We start from the raw sequence: 18,180 nt of genomic DNA on the forward strand, positions 1-18,180 counted from the left end.
CCTGTGAAATCCCGTATCCATACGACGAAACTAGGGTTTTCTTTTCTCGCTTTGTAAGGTTTTTGGATTGAATAAACCGCGTTTTGGCCCGCAGATGCCTGTGTTCTAGTAGATCTATTGGTTGACTTGTACCGGATGGCTAACGGCACGGATTCAGAGCAGTTCGTGTTGCTGTCCGGGGTTCGAACTGGTCTTAAACGTGAATTCGCTTTCGCTTTGAAGGTTCAATCGGAGCTATCTGGTTCACTTGGTCGGACTAGAGCGAGAAAGTTTCAGAATAGCCCCACTGCTAATGGAGTTTCTGGGAATTCGAGCAATAAGAGATTCAAGAATTCGCATGCGAAGAAGGAAGCGAAGAAGGAAGCGAAGAATGATGCTGCGAAGCCTCAAATTGACAAGGTGCTGAAGAGAGATGTGGACAAATCCCTAACCGAGGAGGAGCCCAAGGTCGATCTGGCGAAAGCTACGGGTGGAGAGGAGACCAATAACGATCTCTCCGAGGAACCCAAGGTCGATCTTCCGGAACCCAATAGAGTAGAGGAGCAGAAGAATTATGGCCCTGTGCGGCCCCAAAACGATGAGGCAAAATCCGCAAACGAGAGGGAGAAGAGTGAGATTGCGAAACCTGTGAATGAGGAAGTGACTTGCCTGGAATCCCCAATGCTAATTGATGATGGAAACAAAATACAGCATGCATCGGAACCCACGAGAGTAGAGGAGCAGAAGAACGATGGCCCGGTGGAAGCCAAAACTGATAAGGTAAAATCCGCAAACGAGAGGGAGAAGAGTGAGATTGCGAAACCTGTGAATGAGGAAGTGACTTGCCTGGAATCCCCAATGCTAATTGATGATGAAAACAAAACACAGCATGCATCGGAACCCATGAGAGTAGAGGAGCAGAAGAACGATGGCCCGGTGGAGTCCAAAACTGATAAGGCAAAATCCGCAAACGAGAGGGAGAAGAGTGAGATTGCGAAACCTGTGAATGAGGAAGTGACCCTGGAATCCCCAATGCTAATTGATGATGGAAACAAAACACAGCATGCATCGGAAACCATGAGAGTAGAGGAGCAGAAGAGCGATGGCCCAGTGGAGCCCAAAACTGATAAGGTAAAATCCGCGAACGAGAGGGAGAAGAGTGAGATTGCGAAACCTGTGAAAGAGGAAGTGATTTGCGTGGAATCCCCAATGCTGATTGATGATGGAAACAAAACACAGCATGCATTGCCGGAGAGGCCCCTGAGGAGGTTTACTCGTTCAGCTTTGAAATCTAAGCCAAAGCCCGTGGAGATCTTAGAGACTTTAAATGACGCTTCTTTTGCATTAGCAGATGTAAAGGGGAGAAAGAATAGTGAGCTGAAAGAGGAGCCAAAAAGTAACTCGGTGAAATCTCTGAGCGAGGAGAATCGCAGGACTGATCTGGTGACCCTAGGGACACCAGCAAGAGAAGTGAAGCTCGAGGAAGAGGGTTTTGAGAAACTCAACTCCGATAAGAAAATATCAGAAGTAGGGGAGCAACTGAAGAATGATCCTACGAGAGTTCAAACGGAGGAAGGAACTAGTGTGGAATCCACAATGGTAATTGATGGTTTTAGCGAAGTACAGAATGCCTCGCTCAAGGGGCCACCAAGGCGGTGTATTAGTCCCACTGACTTAAAGCCAAAGGTAGAACCAATGGAGGTTTCCACCTCTGCAGGTGGTGACTCTGTCGGATCAGCATATGCTAAGGATGAAAAATCTGCAACAGGTGGTTCTTTAATGTCAGAGGAAGCGAAGACTGGGCCTATTGAAGGAGACGAGTGCAAAACTACCGATGTTATTAGCCCATTGAGGGCATCACCCAAGAAGAAGTTAGAAATGAAAATGTCGAAAAAAATTTCTTTGACCAAATTCCCCTCGAAGCTCCGGGAACTCCTCGATACCGGTATGCTTGAAGGACTGACTGTCAAGTACCTCCTTCGAGGGAAGGTAAGTTTTGCCGGTCCCATCTCTATTTCATCTCACTTTCCACTGCCTCATCTGTCTATATGTTTCAAAGGGATGGCATATTTTGTTGAGACTTGTTTGATGGAACTTTATTGTAGAAAGGACTTCGGGGACTGATCAAAGACTCTGGAATTTTGTGTTGTTGTCCTTCTTGCGAGGGTTGCAAGGTAAGCATACTTCAATATTGAATTTATGTTAGTTTGCTATCATTGTTTTGTTGTAGCTTTTAGAATTCTGTTATGTATGCTTTCTTTATGTCATTTTTTTTAGGTTATTACTCCTATCCAGTTTGAAATCCATGCTGGTAGCTTAAATAAGCGCCCGGCAGATTATATTTACTTGGAGAATGGGAACAGCTTCCGCGATGTTATGAATGCATGCAAGGATGCTCCTTTAGACTCGTTGGAAGCAACAATTCAAAGAGCAATTGGTTCCTCTCCTGAGAAAGATGCTACTGTATGTCAGAATTGCAAAAGTGAGTGGGTTGCATTGAGATCAAATGTCATGATAACATTTAATAGTTTATTGAGTAATTTTTCTTCTAAATGTAATACTGTTGGTGTTTATTGTTCTCTAGGGCCTTTTACTGCATCATGCACTAGGAGGTCAATGCATTTATGCAGTTCATGTGTAGAGGCAAAGGAATGTCAAGACAGTCCACCTTGTATAACTGGTGCTACTTCTAGGTATGCTCTTGCAGCCTAAGTATCATATCCTGTAAATCTGGTACCACCTATGTATATGGATATGACTGCTGTATAATTATCTGTATGAAACAGGGTAGCCCACTTCAACTTTTGTGTCTATACTTATTCATCAAAAAGAGGTGAAAAAAGATGCATTGGTTTTTTCTTAAGGGCTCTTCATTGAGCTGAAAATATACTTTAGTTCTTATTTATCCAGAGAAATATATTTTGGTTCTTTCTTTTTTATTTTTGCTGCTACTCATTATTGTTGATTCTTTGACAAGTTATTCTCTGTTTCATAAGTCTTGAGTTCCACTCGTCTAATAGACTATTTAAAACCAATGAAAATCCCCATGGTTTGACTTCTCCCTTTCCAGTGAAATTCAATATGTGAAGTGTTAAATCTTTCAAATGAGATATAAATCTATGGAAACCATTCTTTTTAATTTTTATCAGGGTTTCTGAATTGTAGTTGGAGTTTGATCTTGAATGAAGTTAATTATAAAACTTACCTGAGAAAAAGTTTCTATGCAATTTTTCAAACCATTATGAGCTTGAATAACAACTAGTTGGCAATGACATCAAGCTTTCCAAATCGGGTGGGATGGGCTTCCATGTTGGAGTTTTTTAATGGAATTTTTTTATGGCAAATACTTAGACCAAGACCACAATTCCTATCTTCTGCTTACTAAGTTATAACTTGAGCTGTATGTTCAAATGGCATGATTCTAGAACTGAGTGAGGTTCATATAGAAGCCAAACTAATTATTGCTTCATACTCTGCTAGTTTATTTTCTAAAAGCAAAATTTATGTCTGTATTCTTTCTAATCCCCTTTTTAATATGCTCCTGTGTATGGATTGCATCAGGTCGTCAAAGTTGGCTTTGACTCCGAAGTGTTCTACCAATGTTTCGAAGGGTATCTCACCACCAAATGGTAGTAAAGGGAAGATAACAAGAAAGTTGGTATTCTGTTCCTGTGTTTATATATTGATGTTGTCCATTTGTAGCATGTGTTCTTGTTCTGTTTTGGAAAGTCAGTCACTAAACAGTGTTAACTTAGTTATTTCTTTATTTCAGAGACTTGAGATTGCATAAGTTGGTCTTTGAGGAAGGTGGGTTACCGGAGGGTACTGAAGTAGCTTATTATGCACGCGGACAGGTTTTTTGACAATTCTGCAAATAAATCTATTTTTATTTCAATTTTTTAACCCATAAGGTTTCCTTTTGGTAACACATAATTTCCTGATGTTGGACAGAAATTGCTTGAGGGTTATAAAAAGGGGTTTGGAATATTCTGTCGTTGCTGCAACAGTGAGGTACTGCAAATACTTCCTAAACAATTTTATTTTTTATAGATATCCTCTCTATGACACTGACATTTTGTATTTTTCCTAAGAGCAGGTCAGTCCTTCACAGTTTGAAGCACATGCTGGTTGGGCTTCACGTCGCAAACCGTGAGTTATAATGGCAAAGACATTTTTTGTGGACTCTAAAGCTATCATAGTGGCATTTCCACCTAACTTGAGCTTATGTTCTGGCAGCTACCTACACATTTACACATCTAATGGGGTGTCACTACATGAATTGTCGATATCTCTTTCAAAAGATCGGAAACTTTCTGCCAAAGACAGTGATGACCTCTGCACCATCTGTGCAGATGGTGGGGATCTGCTGCTTTGTGATGGATGCCCCAGGGCATTTCACAAAGGTAAAGTTTTACTTTCTGTGGATAACTGATCGTATATTTACCATTTTGTTTGCTTCAGTCATTAACAGGTCTCAGGTATTGAGAGCTTGATAAAGGGAAAAATTGCTATATACAATCTTGATTGGTTGATGTAATACTGTTGTTATAAGTTGCAAGGTTTTGAGGAAAACTTGGTCCATTAATTCATTGCATCTCTAGCGACTTGCTTCCTCCAAATTTTTGGATTCCCATTCTCTATCATCCTCATAACATAGATTCTTGTTTTCTAAAGGCACGTGCACTTGTCATTTCCTGCATCTCTTGTAGTCCTTTTTGTGCATCTCAACTTTGGGTGACTCTTTGTCTCGTTCTCTACATCTGTATTAAGCTTTAGGTAATCTCATTTGGGTTATTTCAATCGAAATGTTTAAATTCTCACAAAATATTTTGATTTCGAAAAGGGTCGAAATGAAATGACTACCAAAATTGACCGAATTATTTCCATTTCGGCAGGGGCCGAAGTCCCACCGAAATTGGAAATTTTTAAACCTTGGTTGGAAGGACTGTTTCTTGATAGTAATGAACTTGTGAATTTGGGCCTTCATCTGTCAATTACTAAACGTGTATAGGGCTTGCAATTTCACTGGTCTCATCTACTTGCATGGTTGGTGTGCCCTACCTATGTTCTCTAACTTTTTTTTCTTCTTCTGGTTGTGTATTAGACAATTTTACAATTTAGGTTGTTTTTGTTATGCATGGTTGCAACTGTATTCCTCAAACAATGACTTGGAGTATTCACCTTGCATCGGTTTCTATAAATTTAACTGTGGCTAGCTGATGTGGTCAAAAGTGTTCTAGTTATGAAACTAGAGTAAATTAAGTGCTGGAACCACACTTGAGGGCCAGGATCAGATAAAACTTGATAGGATCAAGGATTCAAGATAGAAATAATTTAGAGAATTTTAAATAACTCACAAAGTAATGGTCAGGATGACCAGAATTCCTCGTTGATTGTCACTCTTAGTGAGATCTGCCAATAGTATAATAATCTTGAAAATAAATCTACATATTATTGATGAAGCCTAGGTGGGTTAATTTCTAAGCAGAATTCAAAAATACTGAAATTCTAATTAGGAACTATGACCAGGTCCAGATAAAACTGATTAAAGATGATTCAAACAGGGTCTAGGTTACAAGATTTGACAAATAGAACCAAGGATGAGTAAGTAGGTCAACAACCAAACTACTCAGCCTTATCCCAACTTAATGGGGTTGGCTACACGCCTACACAGATCCTTTCACACACACACACACAAACAAAAAAATGATAGCCCTCCAATTGGCTCCATCTGAGGTCATACTTGGCACAGACTACGCATGGTCATTTTAGGCCTACCCCTACCTCTTTTAGCTCCTTCAATCGGCATCAGATCACTCCTCCTTACTGGGGTGTTCCCATGCCCCCTTCGCACGTGGCAAAACCACCTTAGACGACATTCTCAGAGCTTGTTGCTAATCGGGGAACCTCCCTCATCAGCTCTAATACGTTCGTTCCTTACTTTATCCTTCCTAGTTTTGCCGCACATCCATCTTAACATCCGCATCTCCCCAACACATAGCTTCGCTATATGGCATTTCTTAATTGTCCAACATTCCGCCCCATACATCATAGTAGGTCGGACAACAGTCCTGTAGAACTTTCCTGTAGTCTTTAAAGGATGTGTCTCGATCACATAGTACACTTGTTGCACCTCTCCGCTTGATCCATCCCACTTTAATTCTTTGTGAAACATCATCATCTATGTCACCTTCTTTATGTCAAGGTTCTAAAACTTGGGTTTCGACCAGCCAGAACACCAAATATGGTCGAAACCAATGATTTTTTCCCTACCAACTAGAGTTGGTTTTTTCGAGGCCTAGAAATGGTTTTTTTGATTTGATTTTTTGTATACAACTTTTTTTTTGAGTCCAATAAAATAAGTTAAAAAATCAAATTCTAAAGGATAAAAGGCAACCCCCAGTTCAAGAACAAAAACTGGATTTTCGGCGGTAGGTGAAATATTCAACTCTCTAATGCTGGGGTATTTCTCAAATCTATAAATTCCATAAATCTTAATATGGTAAAGCATTGCTAAAAACAAAAAATGAAGTAAATATTCATTTGTTTTGATGTCTAAAAAATTATTTCCATTCAGAGCCATTTTGATAGCATTCACGCACACCAAATTAACCTGATTGAGATTTAGTTCTATGCTTTATGTATGGTAGATCCCAGACATCTGAAATAGTCACTTTGCGATATCTCTCTCTCCTCAATTATCATCCTGTCATCATCCATCATAGTGTGACTAAAGTTACACCTCATATACTCCGTCTTTGATCTACTAATCTTAAAGCCTCTAGCTTCCAAGGTAGATCTCCACATCTCTAAGTTAGTATTAATCCCTACTTTTGTCTCATCCACCAAAATAATATCATTGGCGAAGAGCATACACCACGGTATCTCATTTTGGATGCTCTTCGTTAATTCATCCATGATAAGCGCAAACAAATAAGGGCTTAAGGCTGATCCTTGATCCAACTGAACCGTAATTGGGAATTCCTTGCCCTGACCTCCCACAAATCTCACGTTAGTCACCACACCATCATACATGTCTGTAATTATCTTTATATACTTACTCGACACCCCTCTCTTTGCAAGAACATTCCAAATTAAGTCTCTAGGTACCCTGTCAGCTTTCTCCAGGTAAATAAAGACCATATGGAGATCCTTGTTGCTAGCTCTACATCTTACCATGAGCCTCCTCAGTAGGTAGATAGATTCTGTCGTGGATCTACCTGGTATAAAACCAAATTGATTCTTGGAGATATTAAGCTCTCTTCTCAGACGAGCTTGAATAACTTTCTCCCAAAGTTTCATAGTATTACTCATTAGTTTTATGCTTCTATAGGTGTTGCAACTGTGGACATCACCCTTATTTTTGTATACAGGAACTACAATGCTTCGCCTCCAATCATCTGGCATTTTCCTTGTGATCATAATCTTGTTAAATAACTTGGTTAACCAATATACCCCACAAGTTGTCTAGGCTGGGCTGTAAGTTTGGGTTTTGGGGTTTAGTTTGGTAATGGAGGATCTAGAGTTTAGATGACTGTAAGGGGCAAAGGTGTGGATCGAGTGAAGGGGTTATGTTGGAGATGTTGTGGTTTGAATTTGGTGTAATTCTGATGGAGGAATAGGTCTGTGGGTAATTTGGAGTTATGGGGAATTGAAAAAACAAAAGGGGAAGCTTAGGGTTGGGCTGTAGAGGATTAGGATAAGTATGGTGTTGGGAATGCTTTCAGGCTTACTTGCAGTAGCAGGAAGTAATTGGCAGCAGCTTGTAATGGTTGTAGCTTGAATAAAAATTGGATCTTGGAACTTGAACATGAAACTAGAAATTGAAGAGAACTAACCACTCGGGCTTCATACCTCAGAGTGTCGATTGGATCAGACACCAATCCCACCAACAGGCAACAACACACTCGGACTTCACCCTGCAACGTGTCGATTGGATCACACACCAATCCCATCAGCTTTGATCACACACAAAGCAAATCTTCAGTAGAAGAACAGTTGCAGGAACTTGCAAGAGAGAAATTTCATAAATATTAAATAGTGAGGTAAAAAGGATCCCCACGGTTTACCTTTATTTATAATTGCCAAAGGCCTAATTTCTATGCTGCCTAGGAATAGGAAATCCCAATTCTTTGGCTGAGTCTAAATACAAAACACTCCCTCTCTAAAATTCGTGTAGAGGTGTAGACCCTAAAATATAACTTAAGTTAAGAAGATTTTATCCTAAAAGAATATTCTAAAATCACTTAAATTGGAATAGTGGTTCAACCGGTTCAATTTAAAACACTAAAACATGAAAATAAATTAAGTATAGGGCTAATCCCGTATGCAACTTATGTACCCCAACTTTAGGCCCATAAAAGTCACCTATTACATAGAAAATCCCTGGGACCAAAGGCACAACATGTTTATAACCCAACCCTAGACTTATTTCTAGGGAAAGAAGCCCAGTTTGGTTATAAACCTGCATCAGCTTTCCCCAGCTTGAAAAAATTTGTCCTTGAATTTTGTATTGATGAGGGGGAAACAACATGTGAGTAGCAGCTTCGACCATTCCCAAGTAGAATTTTGGTTGCTTATAGACTTTAGGGATGTTGTGTTGAAGGCGTGGACCTTTGTCTTCAAAGAACCATGGTGGCATAACAAACTCTATGGGCTCTACCTCTGAATCAATATCAATTGTGTATGTTGTGTTCATATAGTCTTCAATAGTGGTAACCTTTTCATCTAAGACTTGAAACGCAAGCTGCAACTCTTCAAGAATAGCATCTAGGGCTCTGTATGGCAATGTTTCTGTGTTTTTTTCAGCGTTTCTTGGTTCTACACACTTTATGTGTTTCTGTGTTTTTTAAGTGTTTCTAGGTCCTGGAATGCTGAAAGTAAAACATTTCTGTAACTAAGAAGAAACAGAAACCTGTATGGGTCGTACTTAACAGAATCATTTATGTTGTTAACAAAATAAACTGAAATTTCATGGTCTCATTCCTCACTTCTAACCCTTCTAAGAATAACAAATATCACATTGAAAGGGCAAGCAATAAGGGAACTGAGTGGGCCTGAAATCTGATCTGGCAATAGGCTTCAAACCAGATCTGATTTTTATTTGGATTCTCACAACAGAGGAAGTTTTGTGGGACAATCCAACATTACTCTGGTTCTCCTTAAAGAGAGACAATCCAATTACTCTGGTTTCCAACAGTTGAAGCAGCTGCTGGAAATGGATTGAAGTAATGCTCGAACTGCAGGAACCCATTTGATGATACAAGAAATTTGGATCACTGTTATAACCATATAAAAGAGGACGACAATTTAGAGAAGCTGCAAAAGGATCTATATAATTTGTCGTCTTTTCAACTCCATCGACCCCCCAAAATGAGAATTCATCTGCACATCCTTTGGCCTTGAATTCATCATCAAAGACGACCCAATTCTAGGTCACTATGGTCTTCGACAACTTATCTGGATCCTCCTGTTTTGCGATAGCTTTCTTATCACCATTGTAGCTTTCATTGATCTTCTTCTCTGAAACTTTTCCATTTATCTTTTGCTCGAGAACTCGAATATCTTCTTCTGGGATTTGCTCAACTCTGGGGAATTCTGATGCATTAAGAACTGCAAAATCTTTACAGAACTCAAAATACAAAGAGAGTTATTCTCCTTCCGATGCCACCTTCTGCAGAACACGAAGAGCCATAGAAGCGCCTCTATCTTCCCAGCATAAAAAATTCCCAGAAGAACTCCAGCAATACCACGACACATTCTGCTATAAATATCGAAGATCTCAATGACAATACAATCCATAGCTTCAAGAATGAGACGAACATTAATCCCATCTGCATATCCAGCAATGTCTGCAATCTTTGCAATTCAATAAGCACTTTCTCCATAGACCCATCTACATCTTTCTCATCTTTAAGATCATCAAGTGGTGCATCACAACTTAAGAAGAAAGATCTCTTATCAAGATCAAGGTTCGAGAACTCGCGAGATCTCGCCGAGTTTCTCGGTTTTGGGCAAAACCGAGTCGAGTTCCTAGTCGGTACAAAAAACTACAATTTCTCGACCGAGATCTCGCCGAGATCTCGAGATCTCGCCGAGATCTCGGTGATATCTCGAAGGTGAAAATCATGGTTTTTTTAGTACAAAAAAACCAATATCTCGCAGAGATCTCGGTTGGGCCCAAAGATGCTAGTTAGTTGTATTTAGCCCAATTTTCACCCAAAAACCATTTCCAACATAAGAGAGAGCAGGAACAGAAGTTCTTAGGCTCTAAACCAAGGGGAAAAAACCTCTCCTTCAAATTTCTTCTTCTTTCTTTCGATTGTTGGATGGAATGCACTGTTTGGAGTTAGATTGAAGTGCCAAAGTGAAGATTCAACCAGTCATACATGCCTCAAACTCAATATGACAGTAGCAGTGGATCTTACACCTCATACCAACAGCCTCCCATGTACCCTAAGATAGGGAGATTGGTATATGTTGATCAGAAGACTTATATGGAAGCTGTGTCACACTATTTGCAACACTATAGCAATTCCATGACATGGGAATTATATGTGGATCGATATAGGGATGAATTTCTTGTTCAATCTCATTTTATGTAACAAATTAAGTGAACATTGATGTAATGTACATTTTATTTGAATGTTTTGATTGATGTGTGCTAATTAGAATGTTTTGATTGCTAATTTGCTATGTTTTACTAAATTATATATAGATTATGTTGTTTTAGACTTTTAGTACGACTCGTCGCCTACCAACCTATGGTCCAAAGTGAAACTCATATTTGGACTTGTTTTTTGGCAAATCTGGGCATGCCATTGTGTTTAAATGGCCTGAAATAGGCTGGATACCAAGTTTCAGACCCAAAATATGTGTACAACCCACCGAGTTGGGGGTCCGAGTCCAAAAAAAAAAATTGCACCAACTCGCCGAGATCTCGGCGAGATCTCGGCTCGACTCGGTTTCTGGCCTAGCCGAGATGCCACCGAGACCCGAGTTCTCGAACCTTGATCAAGATAAGCAAAATAAGCACGACAATCCAGCTTCGAGTCTTCTCCATTCGTTTTGTAAGAGCCCAGATAAAGGGTTTGATGAAAGTGGAAGAGGTTCGTACCCCAGCAAAGACTCGCTGTGTATTCTTATAATCGATAGAGAATTCATTATGGCTGGTGGCTTTGATGAGCTCCGATTCAAGATCTGGGTGTCGAAAGGGTTTGAGCATTTGTGGGTTTCGAAAAGGGGAAATGTAGCAGAAGTTGTTCAAGTTGTAGCGGCCATCGAGATTTGCAACGGTTGTCCTCCTTTTCTTTGTATAGATTGCAGAGGACAGCTGCTCTTCTCCCTTCTCACCTTCGTTCTCCAGAGAATGGAGAATGGAGCCTTATCTTCGTCATTTTGTTATGTTTTATTGTCAAAAGACAGATATACCCTCACTCACTTAAGATGTTGTGGTGTTTCTCCGACATTTTGCTAGAAGCGTTTCTCACATGCAGAAACACCAAATTGATGTTTCTTAAAATGTGTGCTAAAAGTATGCAAAATGCTTGGTTTGTTAAAAAAAAAAACAAAAAATCAAACCGGACATACCATACAGTTTTTAGCGTGTTTCTGTTCCAAAAAAGCGGAAAAACACTAACAACGCTAAAAAAGAACGTTGCCATACAGAGCCTAGATTGCCAATGATTTCTTGTGGAGTGCTCTCAACCACCTCTTTAGTAACCACATGAATTGTATAGGTGTCTTCCTCATCAAGCATATTGTCATAATATCCAGCTCCATAGTCTCCCAACATCCTTGGGATAAGGTTGCAAACCTTCATCTTCAGCTTGATCTTCCTTCTCAGCAACAGAAATAGGCTTTCTACGATGAGGTCAGTCCTTGGCATATTGCCCAATGTCTTGGCAGTGAAAGCATCGGACATTGTCAGTACTATCCAGTATCCATAGGTGCCTTACCCTTGTTGTCAACTTGTGGAGGACCTGCAGGAGATGAAGATCCAGCAGTAGAAGAGCCAGTAGTAAAAGGGTTGGGTGCTGGAAAATGGTGTTGTTGACAGCAGGAGTACCAAACTGTTTACTTGGAGGTGCCAATAGCCCTTCGGCCTTAAGAGATTTCTCAAAGGAGTCCCTAACATTAAACACATCTGCAACACCGATGGCCTTGTTGATATTATACCTCAATCCCAAACGGTAACGTGACAATACCTGAATCTCATTCTCTCTAATGCCAGTACAAGAAAAGAGAGAGTCAAATTTTTGCATGTATTCAGCCACTGTCATGTTCCCTTGGTTTAGGGTGTTTAGTTGATCTTGCAATTGTGCTCTAAAATGTTTGGGCATATACTTCTTCCTTAACTCATGCTTCATCTCAGCTCATATGATAGGTGCAATACCATCGTATTCCATGTCACCTTCAGTGGTTCTCCACCACTCACGGGCAGGTCCTAGCTTGGTACGTGCTAGTTTTATTTTTCTCCTCTCTGGTATATCATACCAGTCAAGGTAGTCATCCAATGCAACTAACAATCATAAAATACCTGGGGCTCATGGTTGCCATCGAATTCCTTTAATTCCAACTTGACTTTCTCAACACTATTATATCTTCGACGAAGAACACCATTATCAGCATTTAAGTAAGACCTAATAAGGTCTTCAGAACTCATACGGTTCTCTGGATTTCTCTGTCGATCTCTATCTTCCCTGTCATCTCTATACCTGTCTTCTCTATATTTGTCTTTTATATGCCTTTCCCTATCTCTTCGATGAGGTCGGTGGACTTAGGATTGCACCTGATATCTGTCCTCTTCCATGGGCGGATTGCTGTCTCTAACAAGGGTAACCTGTCGTTGCTCAATTAGTTGCTGCCTATCATTAATAGTCCTCTGTTCAGCAGACATAGCTTTCTGGTCTGCCTGTAACTGCTGCAGCATTTCAAGAACTTTGTCATAGGGTCGGTTGATGTTGATGGTAAGGGCTGACCATGTTCATCCATGGCTCTAATACCACTTAATGTAGTCCTTGATTTGTTAGAGACCAACTAGGAGGAGGGATGGGTTCAAGGCTTGGATCGAGTGCTAGGGGGAGTGAGAGTGAGATTCGGTGAGGCTGGGGCAGGGTTTTGATGGTTAGAATTGGCTAGGTTGTAAGTTAGGGTTTTGGTGGTTTAGTTTGGTAATGGAGGATCTAGGGTTTAAATGACTGTAGGGGGGCAGAGGTGTGGATCGAGTGGAGGGGCTATGCTGGAGTTGATGGAGGAATAGGTCTGTGGGTAACTTAGAGTTATGGGGAATTGAAAAAACAAAAGGGGAAGCTTAGGGTTGGGCTGTAGACGATTAGGAGAAGAAGTATGGGGTTGGGAATGCTTTCAGACTTACTTGGAATAGCAGGAAGTAATTGGCAGCAGCTTGTAAAGGCAGTAGCTTGAATAAAAATTGGATCTTGGAACTTGAACTTGAAACTAGAAAAAGAGAACCACTCGGGCTTCACACCGTAGAGTGTCAATTGGATCACACACTAATTCCACCAACGAACCACCCGGGCTTCACACCGCAAGGTGTTGATTGGATTACACAACAATCCCACCAGCTTTGATCACACACAAAGCAAATCTTCAGTAGAAGAACAGTTGCAGCAGCTTGCAAGAGAGAAATTTCAAGATTTTATCGTAAAAGAATATTCTAAAATCAGTTAAATTGGAACAGTGGTTCAACAGGGACAATTTAAAACACTAAAACATGAAAATAAACCAAGTATAGGGCTAATCCTGTATGCAATTTACATACCCCAACTTTAGGGCCATAAAAGTGATCTATTACATAGAAAACCCCTGGGACCAAATTCACAACATGTCTATAACTCAACCCTAGACTTATTTCTAGAGAAAGAAGCCCAACTTGGTGATAAACTTGCATCAAATAGTTAAAGGCTTGAAGTAGAAACTACCAAGTACAGTGAACAATGCATATTACATAGTCACCCCACTACAGTGAACAATACATATGTCATAGACACCCTAGTCTTTCATGTCCTAACAATACAATACTGTGAGTCTGTGACTCTACTGATATGAACTATGATGTGCTGGATTGAGTCCACACATGGTCTGATGGAGCTGTCATGCATTGTCTTCTGTTTGCATGACATATGAATGTCACGTCATAGTGTTCGAGAAGAAACGAGAGTAGTTTTGCACAGCTGCCTGTAAATGGTCTTATCTACATACTGTATGTAATATATCATAGGGTATAGGTTACCATAATGTGAAGAATTAGCCATTGAGCCGCTTACATAAGATGGGAATGGATGCATGTACAGCTGATGGGCTGGGTAGGAGAAGAAGCTGTCGACAAAGAAGATCTAGTATGAAGCAATTGGTCTCTTTGTATTGATGTGGCAGCCCCTAGTAGTGTATCCCTGTAGTATTGACTATTAAGTGGTGATGTGGCAAAAACCTTTAAGATTCCATGCCTTTTCCCCTTCTCCAGGTTGAAACCCACAAAACAAACGAATTACAGTCGAAATTTCAAAATGAACGCGTGAGATATGGGCTTTTTATGTATGGGGTTGTGTCATATCGGTGAGATGGTACAAACAGTACCGAAATCTTGCTGGAATTAGGGTTGTCTTGGTCGAAGCATTGCATGTCTTATGTTTCGTATATGGTTTCGTCTCGAGCAGGTCGAGCTTTTGCCGAGATTTCAGCGAGTTTTTGAATTATGAATAGTATGGGATGGGGTTACTATTTGTTATGGCATATCAGTAATGTTAAAGAAAAACTAGGAAAGAAAAAGGTAGGTCAGGGAGAGAGAAGGAAGGAGATGGATACGTTTTGGCTCTGATACCAAATTGGTGGAGGGCTGGGTAGAGGAGAAGGGAAATCTGAGAAGAAACTCAGAGTTGCAGGGGATAGAGGAAACTCACAAACACACACACTCACAGAATAAAACCCTATTCAATTTTCTATTCATTTCTGTGTTTTCAACGTTGGGTACATGCAATCATGTAAATGAAAATAAAAACTACTAATGAGACTCTAAAACTGAAACATAACTTGCAATCCAACTCTAAAACTAAGTAGCCTATTCCTACGTATCCTATACAAACAAATAAAAATAAAAAATTAACTAATTACTAATGGAAGACTGCAAAATAGGGTTTACAACCCTAATAATAACCTTCAAACGCCAATGAACTCGGTGAGAACACTCAGACTTTAGGTAGGGAAGTAAATAGACAAATCTGAGAATAAATTTAAATGTCCAGAAACACAACAGAAGTAGGTTTTCTAAATTAGAAAGTAGTACTGATGAGTGTGTAGAAACCAAACCAGCAATGAGAAGAGATCCAAACTTGGATCGAGTGGAGCAGGGACGGGGGAATCTCTGCTGAAAATTTCAGCCAATTTCAATGGCTAACTTGTGAGTTGTGAAGGATTTCCCAAAATTAGAAGGTTAGGGTCTGCAGGCCAAACCAGTGAGAAACTGGGTTCAAGTCAGGGGTCGAATGTAGCCTTTGATGGTGTGATACAGCCTTCCAAATATCAATTGATTTCAGTGGTTCGTTAGGGAGATATCCCAGCCTAAATCTGCAGCAAAACCTGGGCAGAACAGCAGAGCCACAGGATATTCAAAGTCTCCCTTCGAATTGGTACAACAGCAGCAATTCTGGTCATGATTGGGACTTGATTGTGATCTTCCAGAGGTCTTCACAGCACTTGCAGCAATCTTAGAATGACAGCAGCAGTAAGGGATATCGAGCAGGGAAGGGAGGAGGAGAAAGGAGAAGAAGATAGGAGAACGGGGGTAGGGGATGGGCTTTCTCAGCCCTGGGTCTCTCACCCACAGCTATCCCAGCTGTTGAACAGGGGTCTTACTCTCATAGTTGAGTGCAACAGTTTGCCTCAGGCCCTCAAAAGTTCTTTCATTACTTCTGTCAATCAATTGCAATAGCTGCCTTTATATAGACTGAGTCTATATTAGCTAATGAAAATAGTAACTAATGGAAAGTATAACTTAGCAACTGTTTGGAAAATAGAAACTAATGAAAATTTTAACTAATGGAAATAAAAACTGAATGAACTACCCCTTCGAAATACAATTATGACCCTCAATATTATCCTAAAGACTAAACTACCCCTTGGCCTGTCGCCAGCCCTTGTTTGTACCTGAAATATTGGCATGTGGCTTGTGCTCTTGGCTTGTTTCTCTTCAGCATGGTTCTCCAAATAGGATCACACCTATCCAGCCAAGCTATTGCCTCATGGGCTGTATAACCAGCGTTTATGAATGCTGAAGTTGTTTTTACCTGTCCTTACAGATTCTCTCTGATGGATTTTCTTCAACATTGGTTTTGATGTGTTTTTTCAAATGGCATTTTGCAGCTTGCGTGTGTCTGTCAAACATCCCTCATGGTGATTGGTACTGTAAATATTGCCAAAATATGTTCCAAAGAGAAAAGTTTGGTGAGCATAACGTTAATGCTAGGGCTGCTGGAAGGGTTTCCGGAGTTGATCCTATTGAACAAATATCCCAGAGATGCATACGAATTGTCAAAACCTCAGAAGCTGAAGTTGGTGGATGTGCCTTATGCCGGTGAGCTAAACTAAGGCTGTTATGAAGGAAGAATTTTCTATTTAGTCTGTTGTGAAGCTTGGAAAATTTAATAATGTAACTAATTATTGATAGTGGTTCTAGCTAGCGTAGTTGAATAAAACCCAGAATTTGACAAAAATAACCACTTCTAGAAGATTTTTCAATTGAAGTTTTGCATGCTGGAAAGCTTCAGAGAAACTGGCTTCAGTACTTTAATGGCCCATTTGCCACGCAGTCTGACCAACAGGTGCATTGCCTGCATGGTCCGTATTACCCGAAGGACTGGTCTTCATCAATGGACAGCCTCTTCTGAATGATCAGAATGTCAAGACCGTTCAAGTCGGTAAGTTTTGGCTGGCTGGTCTGAATGATCAGAATGTCCAGACTGTTAAAAGTGGGAAAGACTGACTGCGTGACCATTGGGCCATATTTTTGTATTAAAATAATGTTAATTAAGACACCCAACTGTGGAGATTTGAACAAAGGATTGTTATCTTGTGTACTGAAGCCTTACTCATCGCAGCAATTGTTTTTTGTGTCCATAACTGCTCACATTTAGGCATTTTATCCTGATGCTTAGGTATGGCTTACCTTTTTGGATTAGACTGATCTGATTGTTTGACATGAATGTTGGAGTGTTTGACGGTTAACTGTGGGGCTAAAACGTCCTGATGTGTAGTCTGATTTTAAAACATTTGACTTTAATCAGGCTTGTGACTTGATACACGTTAAAGGTGGAAAACAATAATGCCTAGAGCTTGAGTTGGTGTGGCTGGCTTAGTTTTTAAGCCTTTGGCTTCGGCTTATGTTTGGAAAAGGTTCTGTGTTTGAGTCCTACTAACATGAAACAATTTCCTTATTTAAGGGAAAAATGCTTTGGTCTCTAGTCACAGCATCCATAACAGTCTAGGCACTCCTTTTGAGACATGTCTCATCTTAAAATTATAGGACCCACTATTGATCTGCTGTGGCAAAGATCAGTGTGGTCATTCGTCTGTTTTTTCCTTTACTTCAATTTGAAATTGTTCTTGATATTGTGTTAGTAATTATTATTTTTTGATTTTACTCCTTTTGAATTTTTTGGGCTTATTGTCCTTTTTTATTATATGTTGTGATTTGTAGAGGCCATGGATTTAGCAAATCAGGATTTGGTCCACGGACTGTTCTACTATGTGATCAGGTATGTGTTTTGTGTGCTCTCAATGTCTTCCTGTGTTAACTTTGGTCTGAATTTTAAAGTTATTGTGCTTTTGTTTTGTTCTGGTTGATCCATTATATATTGTCAAACTGATGGGTATTTTAGTCAATATGTAAACTTGTGGGTGCATTTAATTCCTTCGGTTTTATTCATTGTGTAATGTGTATGTATGGTTGGTTCTGATGTACTGCTGTATTTTTTTTCTTCCACCAAGACTGTTCAGTTCTGTCATCTCTTTTCTTCATTTTCACTAACAATTAGCGTATATTTGTATTTGCAGTGTGAGAAGGAATTCCATGTTGGCTGTTTGAGGGATCACAAAATGGCAGATTTAAGGGTTGGCTCATAAATTATCTGTTAGATTTCTAGATGGACTATTTGTCATCTATTTATACCGTGTATCTGCAACATC

The 18,180-nt window shown here is 40.0% G+C and overlaps 1 protein-coding gene and 1 long non-coding RNA gene across 2 annotated transcripts in view; one reads left to right on the forward strand and one right to left on the reverse strand.

Annotated features, from left to right (window-relative positions):
- The window catches only part of LOC122650322 (remodeling and spacing factor 1-like), a 23,120-nt gene continuing 4,940 nt past the window's right edge, over positions 1-18,180 (forward strand). Inside the window, exons 1-12 of the mRNA XM_043843717.1 lie at positions 1-1,968; positions 2,085-2,153; positions 2,257-2,461; positions 2,564-2,672; positions 3,541-3,633; positions 3,752-3,833; positions 3,931-3,990; positions 4,076-4,128; positions 4,216-4,382; positions 16,360-16,570; positions 17,693-17,750; positions 18,049-18,105. Coding sequence (XP_043699652.1) covers positions 136-1,968; positions 2,085-2,153; positions 2,257-2,461; positions 2,564-2,672; positions 3,541-3,633; positions 3,752-3,833; positions 3,931-3,990; positions 4,076-4,128; positions 4,216-4,382; positions 16,360-16,570; positions 17,693-17,750; positions 18,049-18,105 — 2,997 coding nt within the window. The 5' untranslated portion in view covers positions 1-135. The remainder of the gene's footprint in view (positions 1,969-2,084; positions 2,154-2,256; positions 2,462-2,563; positions 2,673-3,540; positions 3,634-3,751; positions 3,834-3,930; positions 3,991-4,075; positions 4,129-4,215; positions 4,383-16,359; positions 16,571-17,692; positions 17,751-18,048; positions 18,106-18,180) is intronic.
- Positions 9,134-18,180, reverse strand: part of LOC122650326 — a 27,509-nt gene continuing 18,462 nt past the window's right edge. The window contains exon 3 of the long non-coding RNA XR_006331409.1: positions 9,134-9,462. This is a non-coding gene — a long non-coding RNA (uncharacterized LOC122650326). The remainder of the gene's footprint in view (positions 9,463-18,180) is intronic.

The sequence above is a fragment of the Telopea speciosissima genome, chromosome 2 (genome assembly GCF_018873765.1).
Source record: "Telopea speciosissima isolate NSW1024214 ecotype Mountain lineage chromosome 2, Tspe_v1, whole genome shotgun sequence".
NCBI lineage: Eukaryota > Viridiplantae > Streptophyta > Magnoliopsida > Proteales > Proteaceae > Telopea > Telopea speciosissima.